Here is a 19,126-nt window from a genome sequence, read left to right as displayed (position 1 = left end):
ATAGTGATTCTCCCCCTTATGAGGAGATTATGGACAGAATCAATGCTCTCAAATTGGCTAATTCTTTCACCCTAGACGCCACTTTGCAATTGGCTAGGTTAGCGGCTAAGAATTCAGGGTTTGCTATTGTGGCGCGCAGAGCGCTTTGGTTGAAATCTTGGTCAGCTGATGCGTCTTCCAAGAACAAGCTACTTAACATTCCTTTCAAGGGGAAAACGCTGTTTGGCCCTGACTTGAAAGAGATTATCTCTGATATCACTGGGGGTAAGGGCCACGCCCTTCCTCAGGATCGGCCTTTCAAGGCAAAAAATAAACCTAATTTTCGTCCCTTTCGTAGAAACGGACCAGCCCAAAGTGCTACGTCCTCTAAGCAAGAGGGTAATACTTCTCAAGCCAAGCCAGCTTGGAGACCAATGCAAGGCTGGAACAAGGGAAAGCAGGCCAAGAAACCTGCCACTGCTACCAAGACAGCATGAAATGTTGGCCCCCGATCCGGGACCGGATCTGGTGGGGGGCAGACTCTCTCTCTTCGCTCAGGCTTGGGCAAGAGATGTTCTGGATCCTTGGGCGCTAGATATAGTCTCCCAAGGTTATCTTCTGGAATTCAAGGGGCTTCCCCCAAGGGGGAGGTTCCACAGGTCTCAGTTGTCTTCAGACCACATAAAAAGACAGGCATTCTTACATTGTGTAGAAGACCTGTTAAAAATGGGAGTGATTCATCCTGTTCCATTAAGAGAACAAGGGATGGGGTTCTACTCCAATCTGTTCATAGTTCCCAAAAAAGAGGGAACGTTCAGACCAATCTTAGATCTCAAGATCTTAAACAAGTTTCTCAAGGTTCCATCGTTCAAGATGGAAACCATTCGAACTATTCTTCCTTCCATCCAGGAAGGTCAATTCATGACCACGGTGGATTTAAAGGATGCGTATCTACATATTCCTATCCACAAGGAACATCATCGGTTCCTAAGGTTCGCATTCCTGGACAAGCATTACCAGTTCGTGGCGCTTCCTTTTCGGATTAGCCACTGCTCCAAGGACTTTCACAAAGGTACTAGGGTCCCTTCTAGCTGTGCTAAGACCAAGGGGCATTGCTGTAGTACCTTACTTGGACGACATTCTGATTCAAGCGTCGTCCCTTCCTCAAGCAAAGGCTCACACGGACATTGTCCTGGCCTTTCTCAGATCTCACGGATGGAAAGTGAACGTGGAAAAGAGTTCTCTATCTCCGTCAACAAGGGTTCCCTTCTTGGGAACAATAATAGACTCCTTAGAAATGAGGATTTTTCTGACAGAGGCCAGAAAAACAAAACTTCTAGACTCTTGTCGGATACTTCATTCCGTTCCTCTTCCTTCCATAGCGCAGTGCATGGAAGTGATCGGTTTGATGGTAGCGGCAATGGACATAGTTCCTTTTGCGCGCATTCATCTAAGACCATTACAACTGTGCATGCTCAGTCAGTGGAATGGGGACTATACAGACTTGTCTCCGAGGATACAAGTAAATCAGAGGACCAGAGACTCACTCCGTTGGTGGCTGTCCCTGGACAACCTGTCACAAGGGATGACATTCCGCAGACCGGAGTGGGTCATCGTCACGACCGACGCCAGTCTGATGGGCTGGGGCGCGGTCTGGGGATCCCTGAAAGCTCAGGGTCTTTGGTCTCGGGAAGAATCTCTTCTACCGATAAATATTCTGGAACTGAGAGCGATATTCAATGCTCTCAAGGCTTGGCCTCAGCTAGCGAGGGCCAAGTTCATACGGTTTCAATCAGACAACATGACAACTGTTGCGTACATCAACCATCAGGGGGGAACAAGGAGTTCCCTAGCGATGGAAGAAGTGACCAAAATCATTCTATGGGCGGAGTCTCACTCCTGCCACCTGTCTGCTATCCACATCCCAGGAGTGGAAAATTGGGAAGCGGATTTTCTGAGTCGTCAGACATTGCATCCGGGGGAGTGGGAACTCCATCCGGAAATCTTTGCCCAAGTCACTCAGCTGTGGGGCATTCCAGACATGGATCTGATGGCCTCTCGTCAGAACTTCAAAGTTCCTTGCTACGGGTCCAGATCCAGGGATCCCAAGGCGGCTCTAGTGGATGCACTAGTAGCACCTTGGACCTTCAAACTAGCTTATGTGTTCCCGCCGTTTCCTCTCATCCCCAGGCTGGTAGCCAGGATCAATCAGGAGAGGGCGTTGGTGATCTTGATAGCTCCTGCGTGGCCACGCAGGACTTGGTATGCAGATCTGGTGAATATGTCATCGGCTCCACCTTGGAAGCTACCTTTGAGACGAGACCTTCTTGTTCAGGGTCCGTTCGAACATCCGAATCTGGTTTCACTCCAGCTGACTGCTTGGAGATTGAACGCTTGATCTTATCGAAGCGAGGGTTCTCAGATTCTGTTATCGATACTCTTGTTCAGGCCAGAAAGCCTGTAACTAGAAAGATTTACCACAAAATTTGGAAAAAATATATCTGTTGGTGTGAATCTAAAGGATTCCCTTGGGACAAGGTTAAGATTCCTAAGATTCTATCCTTCCTTCAAGAAGGATTGGAAAAAGGATTATCTGCTAGTTCCCTGAAGGGACAGATTTCTGCCTTGTCTGTGTTACTTCACAAAAAGCTGGCAGCTGTGCCAGATGTTCAAGCCTTTGTTCAGGCTCTGGTTAGAATTAAGCCTGTTTACAAACCTTTGACTCCTCCTTGGAGTCTCAACTTAGTTCTTTCAGTTCTTCAGGGGGTTCCGTTTGAACCCTTACATTCCGTTGATATTAAGTTATTATCTTGGAAAGTTTTGTTTTTAGTTGCGATTTCTTCTGCTAGAAGAGTTTCAGAATTATCTGCTCTGCAGTGTTCTCCTCCTTATCTGGTGTTCCATGCAGATAAGGTGGTTTTACGTACTAAACCTGGTTTTCTTCCAAAAGTTGTTTCTAACAAAAACATTAACCAGGAGATTATCGTACCTTCTCTGTGTCCGAAACCAGTGTCAAAGAAGGAACGTTTGTTGCACAATCTCGATGTTGTTCGCGCTCTAAAATTCTATTTAGATGCTACAAAGGATTTTAGACAAACATCTTCCTTGTTTGTTGTTTATTCCGGTAAAAGGAGAGGTCAAAAAGCAACTTCTACCTCTCTCTCTTTTTGGATTAAAAGCATCATCAGATTGGCTTACGAGACTGCCGGACGGCAGCCTCCCGAAAGAATCACGGCTCATTCCACTAGGGCTGTGGCTTCCACATGGGCCTTCAAGAACGAGGCTTCTGTTGATCAGATATGTAGGGCAGCGACTTGGTCTTCACTGCACACTTTTACCAAATTTTACAAGTTTGATACTTTTGCTTCTTCTGAGGCTATTTTTGGGAGAAAGGTTTTGCAAGCCGTGGTGCCTTCCATTTAGGTGACCTGATTTGCTCCCTCCCTTCATCCGTGTCCTAAAGCTTTGGTATTGGTTCCCACAAGTAAGGATGACGCCGTGGACCGGACACACCTATGTTGGAGAAAACAGAATTTATGTTTACCTGATAAATTACTTTCTCCAACGGTGTGTCCGGTCCACGGCCCGCCCTGGTTTTTTTAATCAGGTCTGATAATTTTTTTTTCTTTAACTACAGTCACCACGGTACCATATGGTTTCTCCTATGCAAATATTCCTCCTTAACGTCGGTCGAATGACTGGGGTAGGCGGAGCCTAGGAGGGATCATGTGACCAGCTTTGCTGGGCTCTTTGCCATTTCCTGTTGGGGAAGAGAATATCCCACAAGTAAGGATGACGCCGTGGACCGGACACACCGTTGGAGAAAGTAATTTATCAGGTAAACATAAATTCTGTTTTTATTGCGTCATTCTTGGCGCCGACTTTTTTGGCGCAAAATTTTTTTTCTGTTTCCGGCGTCATACGTGTCGCCAGAAGTTGCGTCATTTTTTTGACGTTTTTTTGCGTCAAAAATGTCGGCGTTCCGGATGTGGCGTCATTTTTGGCGCCGAAAGCATTTAGGCTCCAAATAATGTGGGCGTCTTTTTTGGCGCTAAAAAATATGGGCGTCATTTTTGTCTCCACATTATTTAAGTCTCATTATTTATTGCTTCTGGTTGCTAGAAGCTTGTTCACTGGCATTTTTTTCCCATTCCTGAAACTGTCATTTAAGGAATTTGATCAATTTTGCTTTATATGTTGTTTTTTTCTTTTACATATTGCAAGATGTTCCACGTTGCAACTGAGTCAGAAGATACTTCAGGAAAATCACTGCCCAGTGCTGGAGCTACCAAGCTAAGTGTATCTGCTATAAACTTTTGGTATCTGTTTCTCCAGCTGTTGTTTGTATTGCATGTCATGTCAAACTTATTAATGCAGATAAAATTTCCTTTAGTACTGTTACATTACCTGTTGCTGTTCCGTCAACATCTAATTTTCAGAGTGTTCCTGATAACATAAGAGATTTTATTTTTTAAATCCATTAAGAAGGCTATGTCTGTTATTTCTCCTTCTAGTATACATAAAAGTCTTTTAAAACTTCTCTTTTTTCAGTTGAATTTTTAAATGAACATCATCATTCTGATACTGATAATGGTTCTTCTGGTTCAGAGGTTTCTGTCTCAGAGGTTGATGCTGATAAATCTTTATATTGTTCAAGATGGAATTTATTCGTTCTTTACTTAAAGAAGTATTAATTGCATTAGAAATAGAGGATTCTGGTCCTCTTGATACTAAATGTAAACGTTTAAATAAGGTTTTTTAATCTCCTGTAGTTATTCCAGAAGTGTTTTCTCTCCCTGATGCTATTTCTGAAGTAATTTCCAGCGAATGGAATAATTTGGGTAATTCATTTACTCCTTCTAAACGTTTAAGCAATTATATCCTGTGCCATCTGACAGATTAGAGTTTTGGGACAAAATCTCTAAGGTTAATGGGGCTGTCTCTACTCCTGCTAAACGTACTACTATTCCTATGGCAGATAGTACTTCATTTAAGGATCCTTTAGATAGGAAGATTGAATCCTTTCTAAGAAAAGCTTACTTATGTTCAGGTAATCTTCTTAGACCTGCTATATTTTTAGCGGATGTTGCTGCAGCTTCAAATTTTTGGTTAGAAGCTTTAGCGCAACAAGTAACAGATCATAATTTTATAGCATTATTATTATTCTATAACATGCTAATAATTTTATTTGTGATACCATCTTTTGATATCATTAGAGTTGATGTCAGGTATATGTCTCTAGCTATTTTAGCTAGAAAAGCTTTATGGCTTAAAACTTGGAATGCTGATATGTCTTCTAAGTCAACTTTGCTTTCCCTTTCTTTCCAGGGTAATAAATTATTCAATTTTCAGTTGGATTCTATTATCTCAACTGTTACTGGAGGGAAGGGAACTTTTTTACCAAAGGATAAAAAAATCTAAGGTAAATTTAGGTCTAATAATCATTTTCGTTCCTTTCCTCACAACAAGGAACAAAAGCCTGATCCTTCATCCTCAGGAGCGGTATCAGTTTGGAAACCATTTCCAGTTTGGAATATATCCAAGCCTTATAGAAATCTGTAGCCAGCTCCTAAATACCCATGAAGGTGCGGACCTCATTCCAGCTCAGCTGGTATGGGGCAGTTTACGTTTTCTTTTAAGGTACAGAATTGGCTTCAAGTTAAGGCCTCCTGCAAAGAGATTTTTTTCTTTCCCGTGTCCCAGTAAACACAGCAAAGGCTCAGCATTTCTGAAATGTGTTTCAGATCTAGAGTTGGCTGGAGTAATTATGCCAGTTCCAGTTCTGGAACAGGGGCTGGGGTTTTATTCTATCTCTTCATTGTACCAAAGAAGGTCAATTCCTTCAGACCAGTTCCGGATCTATCTATATTGAATCGTTATGTAAGGATACCAACATTCAAGATGGTAACTGTAGGACTATCCTGCCTTTTGTTTAGCAAGGGCATTATATGTCTACAATAGACTTACAGGATGCATATCTGCATATTCCGATTCATCCAGATCACTTTTAGTTTCTGAGATTCTCTTTTTAGACAAGCATTACCAGTTTTGTGGCTCTACCGTTTGGCCTAGCGTCAGCTCCAAGAATTTTTTTCAAAGGTTCTCGGTGCCCTTCTGTCTGTAATCAGAGAACAGGGTTTTGGTATTTCCTTTTTTGGACGATATCTTGGTACTTGCTCAGTCTTCACATTTTCGCAGAATCTCATACGAATCGACTTGTGTTGTTTCTTCAAGATCATGGTTGGAGGATCAATTTACCAATCAGTTCATTGTTTCCTCAGACAAGGGTAACCTTTTTAGGTTTCCAGATAGATTCAGTGTCTATGACTCTGTCCTTGTCAGATAAGAGAAGTTTAACATTGATATCAGCTTGTCAAAACCTTCAGTCACAATCATTCCCATTGGTAGCCTTATGCATGGGAAATTTTAGGTCTTAGGACTGCCGCATCGGATGCGATCTCCTTTGCTCATTTTCACATGCGACCTCTTCAGCTCTGTATGCTGAACCAGTGGTGCAGGGATTACACAAAGATATCTCAATTAATATCTTTAAACCGATTATACGACACTCTCTGACATGGTGGACAGTTCACCATCGTTTAATTCAGGGGGCTTCTTTGTTCTTCCGACCTGGACTATAATCTCAACAGATGCAAGTCTTACAGGTTGGGGAGCTGTGTGGGGGTCTCTGACGGCACAAGGGGTTTGGGAATCTCAGGAGGTGAGATTACCGATCAATATTTTTGACCTCCGTGCAATTTTCAGAGCTCTTCAGTCTTGGCCTCTTCTGAAGAGAGAGTTGTTCATTTGTTTTCAGATAGACAATGTCACAGCTGTGGCATACATCAATCATCAAGGAGGGACTCACAGTCCTCTGGCTATGAAAGAAGTATCTCGAATTTTGGTTTGGGCGGAATCCAGCTCCTGTCTAATCTCTGCGGTTCATATCCCAGGTATAGACAATTGGGAAGCGGATTATCTCAGTCGCCAAACGTTGCATCCGGGCGAATGGTCTCTTCACCCAGAGGTATTTCTTCAGATTGTTCAAATGTGGGAACTCCCAGAAATAGATCTGATGGCTTCTCATCTAAACAAGAAATTTCCCTGGTATCTGTCCAGATCCTGGGATCCTCGGGCGGGGGCAGTGGGTGCATTATCACTTCCTTGGAAGTATCATCCTGCCTATATCTTTCCGCCTCTAGTTCTTCTTCCAAGAGTATTCTCCAAGATTCTAAGGAATGCTCGTTTGTCCTGCTGGTAGCTCCAGCATGGCCTCACAGGTTTTGGTATGCGGATCTTGTCCGGATGGCCTCTTGCCAGCTGTGGACTCTTCCGTTAAGACCAGACTTTCTGTCGCAAGGTCCTTTTTTTCCATCAGGATCTCAAATCCTTAAATTTTAAAGTATAGAGTTTGAACGCTTGATTCTTGGTCAAAGAAGGTTTCTCTGACTCTGTGTTTAATACTATGTGACAGGCTCGTAAATCTGTATCTAGTGAGATATATTATAGAGTCTGGAAGACTTATATTTCTTAGTGTCTTTCTCATCATTTTTTCTTGGCATTCTTTTTGAATACCGAGAATTTTTCAGTTTCTTCAGGATGGTTTAGATAAAGGTTTGTCCGCAAGTTCCTTGAAAGGACAAATCTCTGCTCTTTCTGTTCTTTTTCACAGAAGGATTGCTAATCTTCCTGATATTTCATTGTTTTGTACAAGCTTTGGTTCGTATAAAACCTGTCATTAAGTCAATTTCTCCTCCTTGGAGTTTGAATTTGGTTCTGGGGGCTTTTCAAGCTCCTCCTTTTGAACCCATGCATTTTGGTCGTTATATTACTTTCTTGGAAAGTTTTGTTTCTTTTGGCCATCTCTTCTGCCAGAAGAGTCTCTGAATTATCTGCTCTTTCTTGTGAGTCTCCTTTTCTGATTTTTCATCAGGATGAGGCGGTGCTGCGAACTTCTTTTGAATTTTTTACCTAAGGTTGTGAATTCTAACAACCTTAGTAGAGAAATTGTGGTTCCTTCATTATGTCCTAATCCTATGCATTCTAGGAGAAATCATTGCATTCTTTGGATGCTGTTAGAGCTTTGTATTATTTGTCATCTTTTCCGGTTCTAGAAAAGGCCAGAAAGCTTCTGCCATTTCTTTGGCATCTTGGTTGAAATCTTTATTTCATCATGCTTATGTCGAGTCGGGTAAAACTCCGCCTCTAAGGATTACAGTTCATTCTACTAGGTCAGTTTATACTTCCTGGGCGTTTAGGAATGAAGCTTCGATTGATCAGATTTGCAAAGCAGCAACTTGGTCCTCTTTCCATACTTTTTCTAAATTCTACCATTTTGATGTGTTTTCTTCTTCTGAAGCAGTTTTTGGTAGAAAAGTACTTTTGGCAGTGGTTTCAGTTTGAATCTTCTGCTTATGTTTTTCATTAAACTTTATTTTGGGTGTGGATTATTTTCAGCAGGAATTGGCTGTCTTTATTTTATCCCTCCCTCTCTAGTGACTCTTGTGTGGAAAGATCCACATCTTGGGTAGTCATTATCCCATACGTCACTAGCTCATGGACTCTTGCTAATTACATGAAAGAAAACATAATTTATGTAAGAACTTACCTGATAAATTCATTTCTTTCATATTAGCAAGAGTCCATGAGGCCCGCCCTTTTTTGTGGTGGTTATGATTTTTTTGTATAAAGCACAATTATTCCAATTCCTTATTTTATATGCTTTCGCACTTTTTTCTTATCACCCCACTTCTTGGCTATTCGTTAAACTGAATTGTGGGTGTGGTGAGGGGTGTATTTATAGGCATTTTAAGGTTTGGGAAACTTTGCCCCTCCTGGTAGGAATGTATATCCCATACGTCACTAGCTCATGGACTCTTGCTAATATGAAAGAAATGAATTTATCAGGTAAGTTCTTACATAAATTATGTTACTCATGTTCGTGTGCCACTTCCAGCGTGTGCTTCTCGGCACCGGCACCCGGTCTCTAATGGTGCTCCCTGCTGACTTGTGGCGCGTACGCCCGGCTCCAATAACAGCCAAGGGCTTGGAACTGGCGGATTAGCTTTTCCCCGGTCCGCGCGACACATTCGCGCTCTGCTTGCCGTGAGTACCGCCCACCGGAAGTCCGTCCCAAAAATAACATAATTTATGTAAGTACTTACCTAATAAATTAATTTATTTCATAATATCAAGAGTCCATGAGGTCCATCCTGTTTTTGGTGTTTATATTATTTTGTATAAAAGCACAATATTATTTTCCAGTTCTTCTTTTTTGTATGCTTTTTTACTCCTTTTTACACCTTACTACTTGACAATATGTTAAACTGAAGTATGTGTGTGGTGGGAGGTGTATTTATAGGCATTTTGAGGTTTGGGAAACTTTGCCCCCTCCTGGTAGGAGTGTATATCCCTTACGTCACTAGCTCATGGACTCTTGCCATTATGAAAGAAATTAATTTATCAGGTAAGTTCTTACATAAATTATGTTTTTTTATTTGCCTTTCACAACAGGAGACTGCTATTTCATGTGGGCCAAATAGGAGTTATTTAAGGGTTAGCACAACACAGTACCCATCTGCAATGAGATTTAATTTTTTTTTGTGAAAAATTTTCTGCAGATAAAGCGATTGTAAAGTTTCTGAATATAATGCAGAGTATATTCAATTACTCTTCAAAATAGGGGCACTTTAATTGATTAAATGTTTTTAGGACTGGGAAATTCTAGGGGGCGGGTTTGAAAAAATCTCTGAGAGCTAGTCAACAATCAATGCACTACTGCTTTGCAATGCTACTGCATATTTGACTGTTCACTTCAAACAGCACTTTGCTGTGGATGTGCTTTGTTAAGGAAAACGTATACAGTGTAGCCAGAGCAAAGCTTTGTTTGAATAGAATAGCCTGATCTGGAGCAGAGCTGTAAAGTTAAAGCACTACCAGTTCCTGCATGTGTCCTGTTCTTTTTTGCAGACATGGTGCATTTTCTGTGATTACATCTCAGATCACTGCATGTTCTGCCTTGGGGCACAGTACTAAATGCAAGTCAATAGATAATAAATAAATAAAAAAGTCCATGTGATTAGGGGGCTTAGATACAAGGTAATCAGAAGAAAAAGTATTAATATAACTCTGGTTATGCAAAAATGGGGAATTGATAATAAAGGGAGTATCTATCCTGCCCCTTTAAAGCTAATTATTTTCCCCCATTGTTTCCTCTTGTTTTAGCATAACCTCAATAAAGGGACATTGTACTGTAAATTTGGTTTCCCCTTAAAAGTACATGAAACACAAAATACATTTCATGCACCTGCCTCTAATTATGGGTGCTGCTGTTTTGGAACTTAGGTTTCACTGCAGGTATCTGAAGGAGAGATGCTGCAAATGAGCAAACAGGAATGCAGTGAAAGCTATATTTCAACATTGCGACACCCATGACTAGAGGTAGGCATGGAATAACCACATTACTAAGCTTATAAAGTCTATTGGTTTAATGTGTTCACAATTAAGTGTTATTGTACCTGCAGGGTATTACATGCATGGAAAATTACTCCTTTAGTTTTATTTTTGCAAAAGCCTGGAAGTCCTTTGCTGTAAAAATAGCACAACTTATTTATTTTTTATTCCTCAGACAGCTTGGCCGGAATTCATTAGATGACCTGTTGTGCCCTCCCTCAACTGTGGAGGGTCAGTCAGATGAGATTGCCCTCTTAGATCAGTTGCATACACTTCTGAGTAATACAGACCCAACAGGACTTGAAGAAATAGACAGAGCTCTTGGAATTCCTGATCTTGTCAGCCAGGTATGTAGGAATGTATATGTGCAGACCAAATACTACATATTTATTATACATTAGTTCTTTCATAAAGATGGTGAGAGTCCACAAGCTATTAATTCTGGGAATTCCACTCCTGGCCACTAGGAGGAAGCAGAGATTTCTAAAACTCCCAAGAACCCTTAAAAACCCTCCCACCTCACTGATAAACCAGTCCTATCATTGCTTCTGCAGCAGGATGGTGAAGAATGGAGGTGTTCTGGAAGAATTGTTCTCAGGCCGATTTGAGGTAAATTTTCCCCTCAGACTGCTACTGTTTGGACAAAGGGATGTTTATAGAGTTTTATTAGTGGCATAATTACATCTAGTGGGAGTTAGTCACAGGCATGTCACAGGTGTTGCTGGGACCATTCCCTTTCCTCCTCCACTTGGATCATCATTCTACTTTATAAATTCACACATACAGCACTAGGTTGGCTATGTACTGGAAGCAGTTTTTTCCTGCAAGTCCAGGTAAGTCCAGTAGAGTGGGTGCTTATTAGATAAGTATGTAGTTTATTTATGTTGGCACTCATATAGCCTATAGGTAATTAGTAGGTACACTTAGTGTTGTAAATCATAGTCAGGGGGGCTATTATGACAGGCATTTTTCCTTGTATATTTTCTTGCCACGCTTTGTATTTCATTTTTGTGCGCATTACCAATTTTTAGCTATCTTTGGCTTTGTTTGCACGTCTCATATGTAAAGTTTCGCTATGCATCGGCCTAGTTAGCACGTGTTTTTTTCTGTTTTGTGCATTCTTGCGTGCAAGTGTCGTCTTTTTAGCACACTTTGGTTTTTTGCGCATTTAGATTATAAGTGCGCCTCGGCCATTTGCACGTTATTAGTAATTTAGTTCATTTATTTCTCTTGTAAGGTGTATCCAGTCCACGGATCATCCATTACTTGTGGGATATTCTCATTCCCAACAGGAAGTTGCAAGAGGACACCCACAGCAGAGCTGTAATATAGCTCCTCCCCTAACTGTCATAGCCAGTCATTCTCTTGCAACTCTCAACTAGCTAGGATGTTGTAGGAGAGAGTGGTTAAATATAGTTAGTTTATTTTCTTCAATCAAAAGTTTGTTATTTTTAAATAGTACCGGAGTTGTGCTATTTTATCTCAGGCAGTAAATAGAAGAAGAATCTGCCTGAGGTTTCTATGATCTTAGCAGGTTGTAACTAAGATCCATTGCTATTCTCACATATGTCTGAGGGGATTACACAGATGAGGTAACTTCAGCGAGAGAATGGCGTGCAGTTTATTCTGCTATCAGGTATGTGCAGTTATAATTTTTTCTAGAGATGGAAAACACTAGAAAATGCTGCTGATACCGGATTAATGTAAGTTAAGCCTGAATACAGTGATTTAATAACGACTGGTGGTATGCTTACTCCCAGGGGTAATACCCTTATGATATTGCAATATAAACGTTTGCTGGCATGCTTAATCGTTTTTATATATGCATTGGTGATAAAACTTTATTGGGGCCTAGTTTTTTCCACATGGCTGGCTTAAATTTTGACTAGAAACAGTTTTACTGAGGCTTTCCACTGTTATAGTATAAAAGTTACAGTTGGTGCTGTTAAAATTACAAACTGTGACATCCAGCTTCCCTCAGGAGCCCCCTGTATGCTATAGGACATCTCTAAAGGGCTCAAAGGCTTTCCAAAGTCATTTATTGGGGAAGGTAGGACCACAGCTTGCTGTGGCAGTTGGTTGTGACTGTTTAAAAAAAAAAAAAAAAAAAAGTCTATTTCGTTTTTTTGATCCGTTTTTTGAACTAAGGGGTTAATCATCCATTTGCAAGTGGATGCAATGCTCTGCTAGCCTATTACATACACTGTAAAAATTTCGTTTGATTTACTGCATTTTTTCACTGTTTTTCAAATTCTAACAAAATGTGTTTCTCTTAAAGGCACAGTACCGTTTTTTATATTTGCTTGTTAACTTGATTTAAAGTGTTTTCCAAGCTTGCTAGTCTCATTGCTAGTCTGTATAAACATGTCTGACATAGAAGAAACTCCTTGTTCATTATGTTTAAAAGCCATGGTGGAACCCCCTCTTCGAATGTGTACCAAATGTACTGATTTCATTTTATGCAATAAAGATCATATTCTGTTTTTAAAAAAATTATCACCAGAGGAATCTGACGAGGGGAAAGTTATGCCGACTAGCTCTCCCCACGTGTCAGACCCTTTGACTCCCGCCCAAGGGACTCACGCTCAAATGGCGCCAAGTACATCTAGGGTGCCCATAGCGTTTACTTTACAAGACATGGCGGCAGTCATGGATAATACACTGTCAGCGGTATTAGCCAGACTACCTGAACTTAGAGGTTAGCGAGATAGCTCTGGGGTGAGACAAAATGCAGAGCATACTGACGCTTTAAGAACCATGTCTGATACTGCCTCACAATATGCAGAAGCTGAGGAAGGAGAGCTTCAGTCAGTGGGTGATGTTAATGACTCAGGAAAGATACCTGATTCTAATATTTCTACATTTAAATTTGTGTAGACTGGATAAATACTTTGCAGTGCCGGTGTGTACTGATGTTTTTCCAAATACCTAAAAGGTTTACAGAAATTATTAATCAGGAATGGGATAGACCAGGTGTGCCGTTCTCTTCCCCTCCTATTTTTAGAAAAATATTTCCAATAGACGCCACCACACGGGACTTATGGCAGACAGTCCCTAAGGTGGAGGGAGCAGTTTCTACTCTAGTAAAACGTACTACTATCCCTGTCGAGGACAGTTGTGCTTTTTATTTATTTTTTATTTTTTTTAGATCCAATGGATAAAAAATTAGAGGTTACCTTAAGAAAATATTTATTCAACAAGGTTTTATCCTACAGCCCCTTGCATGCATTGCCCCTGTCACTGCTGTTGCGGCGTACTGGTTTGAGTCTCTGGAAGAGGCTTTACAGGTAGCGACTCCATTGGATGACATACTTGGCAAACTTAGAGCACTTAAGCTAGCCAATTCTTTTATTCTGATGCCATTGTTCATTTGACTAAACTAACGGCTAAGAATTCTGGTTTTGCTATACAGGCGCGCAGAGCGCTATGGCTTAGATCATGGTCAGCTGAAGTGACTTCAAAATCTAAGCTACTTAACATTCCCTTCAAGGGGCAGACCCTATTCGGGCCTGGTTTGAAGGAGATTATTGCTGATATCACTGGAGGAAAAGGTCATGCCCTTCCTCAGGACAGGTCCAAATCTAGGGCCAAACAGTCTAATTTTCGTACCTTTCGAAACTTCAAGGCAGGTGCGGCATCAACTTCCTCTAATGCTAAACAAGAGGGAACTTTTGCTCAATCCAAGACGGTCTGGAGAACAATCCAGACCTGGAAAAAAGGTAAACAGGCCTAAAAGCCTGCTGCTGCCTCTAAGACAGCATGAAGGAACGGCCCCCTATCCGGTAACGGATCTAGTAGGGGGCAGACTTTCACTCTTCGCCCAGAGCTGCTATATAGCTCCTCCCCTCTACGTCACACCCAGTCATTCTCTTGCACCCAACTAATAGATAGGATGTGTGAGAGGACTGAGGTGATTAAACTTAGTTTTTTATATCTTCAATCAAAAGTTTGTTATTTTAAACGGCACCGGAGTGTGTTGTTTTCTTCTCAGGCAGAATTTGAAGAAGAATCTACCTGAGTTTTTTGTGTATTATCTTAGCGGACGTAACTAAGATCCATTTGCTGTTCTCGGCCATTCTGAGGAGTAAGGTAACTTCAGATCAGGGGACAGCGGGCAGGTTCACCTGCAAAGAGGTATGTTGCAGTATATTATTTTCTAAGGAATGGAATTGACTGAGAAAATACTGCTAATACCGATATAATGTAAGTACAGCCTTAAATGCAGTAGTAGCAACTGGTATCAGGCTGATATGTATGTTTACACTTAAGTATTTCTTGGGAATGGCACTTCACTGGGAAAATACTGTATGCATATAACTTTTAGCCTAACTTGCAGTGTGAGCGACTAGCAGCAGGCTTTTAATGACATTTCATAAATTAGATTTTAAACGTTTGCTGGCATGTTAAATCGTTTAATTATCTGAGGTACTTGGTGAAAATTTGTTTTGGGCATTATTTTCCACATGGCTGTCGTTTGTTTTAAATTAAAACAGTTTACTGAGCTTCCCTCACTGTTGTAGTGTGAGTGGGAGGGGCCTATTTTGGCGCTTTTACTACGCATCAGAAATTCAGTCACAGTTTGCCTTTTTCTCCCTGCATGATCCAGGACGTCTCCACAGAGCTCAGGGGTCTTCAAAACTAGTTTTGAGGGAGGTAATCACTCACAGCAGACCTGTGAGACTGTGCTTTGACTGTGATAAAAACGCTTATATTTGCAATTGTTATCCGTTTTTTTCTGATATTAAGGGTTAATCATCCATTGCTAATGAGTGCAATCCTTTGCTAAATTTGGTTTCTATAACTAATCCGGTTCATTGTTATTCAACTGTGACAGTTTTTGTGTGCTTCTTAAAGGCACAGTAACGTTTTACATATTGCTTGTAAATTTAGTTGAAAAGTATTTCCAAGCTTGCTAGTCTAATTGCTAGTTTGTTTAAACATGTCTGACACAGAGGAATCTCTTTGTGCAATATGTTCAAAAGCCAAGGTGGAGCCCAATAGAAATTTATGTACTAATTGCATTGAAGCTACTTTAAATAAAAGTCAATCTGTACATGTTAAGCAACATTCACCAGACAACGAGGGGGAAGTTATGCCGACTAACTTGCCTCACGTGTCAGTACCTGCATCTCCCGCTCAGGAGGTGCATGATATTGTAACGCCAAGTACATCAGGGCGGCCATTACAAATCACTCTACAAGACATGGCTAATGTTATGACTGAAGTTTTGTCTAAATTGCCAGAACTTAGGGGTAAACGAGATCACTCTGGGATGAGAACAGAGTACGCTGATAATGCTAGGGCCATGTCTGATACTGCGTCACAATTTGCAGAGCATGAGGACGGAGAGCTTCATTCTGCGGGTGACGGATCTGATCCAAATAAACTGGATTCAGACATTTCAAATTTTAAGTTTAAGCTGGAAAACCTCGGTGTATTACTAGGGGAGGTGTTAGCGGCTCTGAATGATTGTAACACAATTGCAATCCCAGAGAAAATGTGTAGGTTGGATAAATATTTTGCGGTACCGACGAGTACTGACATTTTTCCTATACCTAAGAGACTTACTGAAATTGTTACTAAGGAGTGGGATAGACCCGGTGTGCCTTTCTCACCCCCTCCTATATTCAGAAAAATGTTTCCAATAGACGCCACCACAGGGGACTTATGGCAAACGGTCCCTAAGGTGGAGGGAGCAGTTTCTACTTCAGCTAAGCGTACCACTATCCCGGTGGAGGATAGTTGTGCCTTTTCAGATCCAATGGATAAAAAGTTAGAGGGTTACCTTAAGAAAATGTTTGTTCAACAAGGTTTTATATTACAACCCCTTGCATGCATTGCGCCTGTCACGGCTGCGGCAGCATTTTGGTTTGAGTCTCTGGAAGAGACCCTTGACTCAGCGACATTAGATGAGATTTCACACAAGCTTAAAACCCTTAAGCTAGCTAATTCATTTATTTCTGATGCCGTAGTACATTTAACTAAACTTACGGCTAAGAATTCCGGATTCGCCATTCAGGCACGCAGAGCGCTGTGGCTAAAATCCTGGTCAGCTGATGTAACTTCTAAATCGAAATTACTTAACATACCTTTCAAGGGGCAGACTTTATTCGGGCCCGGTTTGAAAAAAATTATCGCTGATATTACGGGAGGTAAAGGCCATGCCCTGCCTCAAGACAGAGCCAAACCTAGGGCTAGACAGTCTAATTTTCGTGCCTTTCATAACTTCAAGGCAGGAGCAGCATCAACTTCCTCTGCTCCAAAACAGGAAGGAGCTGTTGCTCGCTACAGACAAGGCTGGAAACCTAACCAGACCTGGAACAAGGGCAAGCAGGCCAGAAAACCTGCTGCTGCCCCTAAGACAGCATGAAGTGAGGGCCCCCGATCCGGAAACGGATCTAGTGGGGGGCAGACTCTCTCTCTTCGCCCAGGCTTGGGCAAGAGATGTCCAGGATCCCTGGGCGTTGGAGATCATATCTCAGGGATATCTCCTGGACTTCAAAGCTTCTCCTCCACAAGGGAGATTTCACCTTTCAAGGTTGTCAACAAACCAGATAAAGAAAGAGGCGTTTCTACGCTGTGTACAAGACCTTTTACTAATGGGAGTGATCCACCCAGTTCCGCGGTCGGAACACGGACAAGAGTTTTACTCAAATCTGTTTGTGGTTCCCAAAAAAGAGGGAACCTTCAGACCAATATTGGATTTAAAGATCCTAAACAAATTCCTAAGAGTTCCATCGTTCAAGATGGAAACTATTCGGACAATCTTACCCATGATCCAAAGAGGTCAGTACATGACCACAGTGGATTTAAAGGATGCTTACCTTCACATACCGATTCACAGAGAACATTACCGGTATCTAAGGTTTGCCTTCCTAGACAGGCATTACCAGTTTGTAGCTCTTCCCTTCGGGTTGGCTACGGCTCCAAGAATCTTTACAAAGGTTCTGGGCTCTCTTCTGGCGGTACTAAGACCGCGAGGAATTTCGGTAGCTCCGTACCTAGACGACATTCTGATACAAGCGTCAAGCTTTCAAACTGCCAAGTCTCATACAGAGTTAGTACTGGCATTTCTAAGGTCGCATGGGTGGAAAGTGAACGAGGAGAAGAGTTCTCTCTTACCACTCACAAGAGTTCCCTTCTTGGGGACTCTTATAGATTCTGTAGAAATGAAAATTTACCTGACAGAGGACAGGTTAACAAAGCTTCTAAATGCTTGCCGTGTCCTTCATTCCATTCAACACCCGTCAGTGGCTCAATGCATGGAGGTAATCGGCTTAATGGTAGCGGCAATGGACATAGTTCCTTTTGCACGCCTGCACCTCAGACCGCTGCAATTGTGCATGCTAAGTCAGTGGAATGGGGATTACTCAGATTTGTCCCCTACGCTGAATCTGGATCAAGAGACCAGAGATTCTCTTCTATGGTGGCTTTCTCGGCCACATCTGTCCAGGGGGATGCCCTTCAGCAGGCCAGACTGGACAATTGTAACTACAGACGCCAGCCTACTAGGTTGGGGCGCTGTCTGGAATTCCCTGAAGGCTCAGGGATCATGGACTCAAGAGGAGAGTCTCCTTCCAATTAACATTCTGGAATTGAGAGCAGTTCTCAATGCCCTTCTGGCTTGGCCTCAGTTAGCAACTCTGAGGTTCATCAGGTTTCAGTCGGACAACATCACGACTGTGGCTTACATCAACCATCAGGGAGGGACAAGGAGTTCCTTAGCGATGATGGAAGTATCAAAGATAATTCGCTGGGCAGAGTCTCACTCTTGCCACCTGTCAGCGATCCACATCCCAGGAGTGGAGAACTGGGAGGCGGATTTCCTAAGTCGCCAGACTTTTCATCCGGGGGAGTGGGAACTTCATCCGGAGGTCTTTGCCCAAATACTTCGACGTTGGGGCAAACCAGATATGGATCTCATGGCGTCTCGCCAGAACGCCAAGCTTCCTCGTTACGGGTCCAGGTCCAGGGACCCGGGAGCGGTCCTGATAGATGCCTTGACAGCACCTTGGACCTTCAGGATGGCTTATGTGTTTCCACCCTTCCCGATGCTTCCTCGTTTGATTGCCAGGATCAAACAGGAGAAAGCATTGGTGATTCTAATAGCACCTGCGTGGCCACGCAGGACCTGGTATGCAGATCTAGTGGACATGTCATCCTGTCCACCTTGGTCTCTGCCTCTGAGACAGGACCTTCTAATTCAGGGTCCTTTCAAACATCAAAATCTAATTTCTCTGAAGCTGACTGCATGGAAATTGAACGCTTGATTTTATCAAAGCGTGGATTTTCGGAGCCAGTAATTGATACCTTAATACAGGCTAGGAAACCTGTTACCAGGAAAATTTACCATAAGATATGGCGTAAATACTTACACTGGTGCGAATCCAAGAGTTACTCATGGAGTAAGGTTAGGATTCCTAGGATATTGTCTTTTCTACAAGAAGGTTTAGAAAAGGGTTTATCTGCAAGTTCTTTAAAGGGACAGATCTCAGCTCTGTCCATCCTTTTACACAAACGTCTGTCAGAAGTTCCAGACGTTCAGGCTTTTTGTCAGGCTTTGGCTAGAATTAAGCCTGTGTTTAAGACTGTAGCTCCACCGTGGAGCTTAAACTTAGTTCTTAACGTTTTACAGGGTGTTCCGTTTGAACCCCTTCATTCCATTGATATCAAGCTATTGTCTTGGAAAGTTCTG

General features: G+C 42.0%; 1 protein-coding gene across 1 annotated transcript in view; it reads left to right on the top strand.

Annotated features, from left to right (window-relative positions):
* NCOA3 (nuclear receptor coactivator 3) overlaps positions 1-19,126 on the top strand; it is a 656,351-nt gene that overhangs the window by 462,573 nt on the left and 174,652 nt on the right. The window contains exon 9 of the mRNA XM_053716954.1: positions 10,607-10,778. Within this exon, the coding sequence (XP_053572929.1) occupies positions 10,607-10,778 (172 nt within the window). The remainder of the gene's footprint in view (positions 1-10,606; positions 10,779-19,126) is intronic.

The sequence above is a fragment of the Bombina bombina genome, chromosome 1 (genome assembly GCF_027579735.1).
Source record: "Bombina bombina isolate aBomBom1 chromosome 1, aBomBom1.pri, whole genome shotgun sequence".
NCBI classification, from domain to species: Eukaryota; Metazoa; Chordata; class Amphibia; order Anura; family Bombinatoridae; genus Bombina; species Bombina bombina.
Note: the sequence above shows the minus strand (reverse complement) of the source record. Positions and strands in the feature narration are given on the sequence as shown.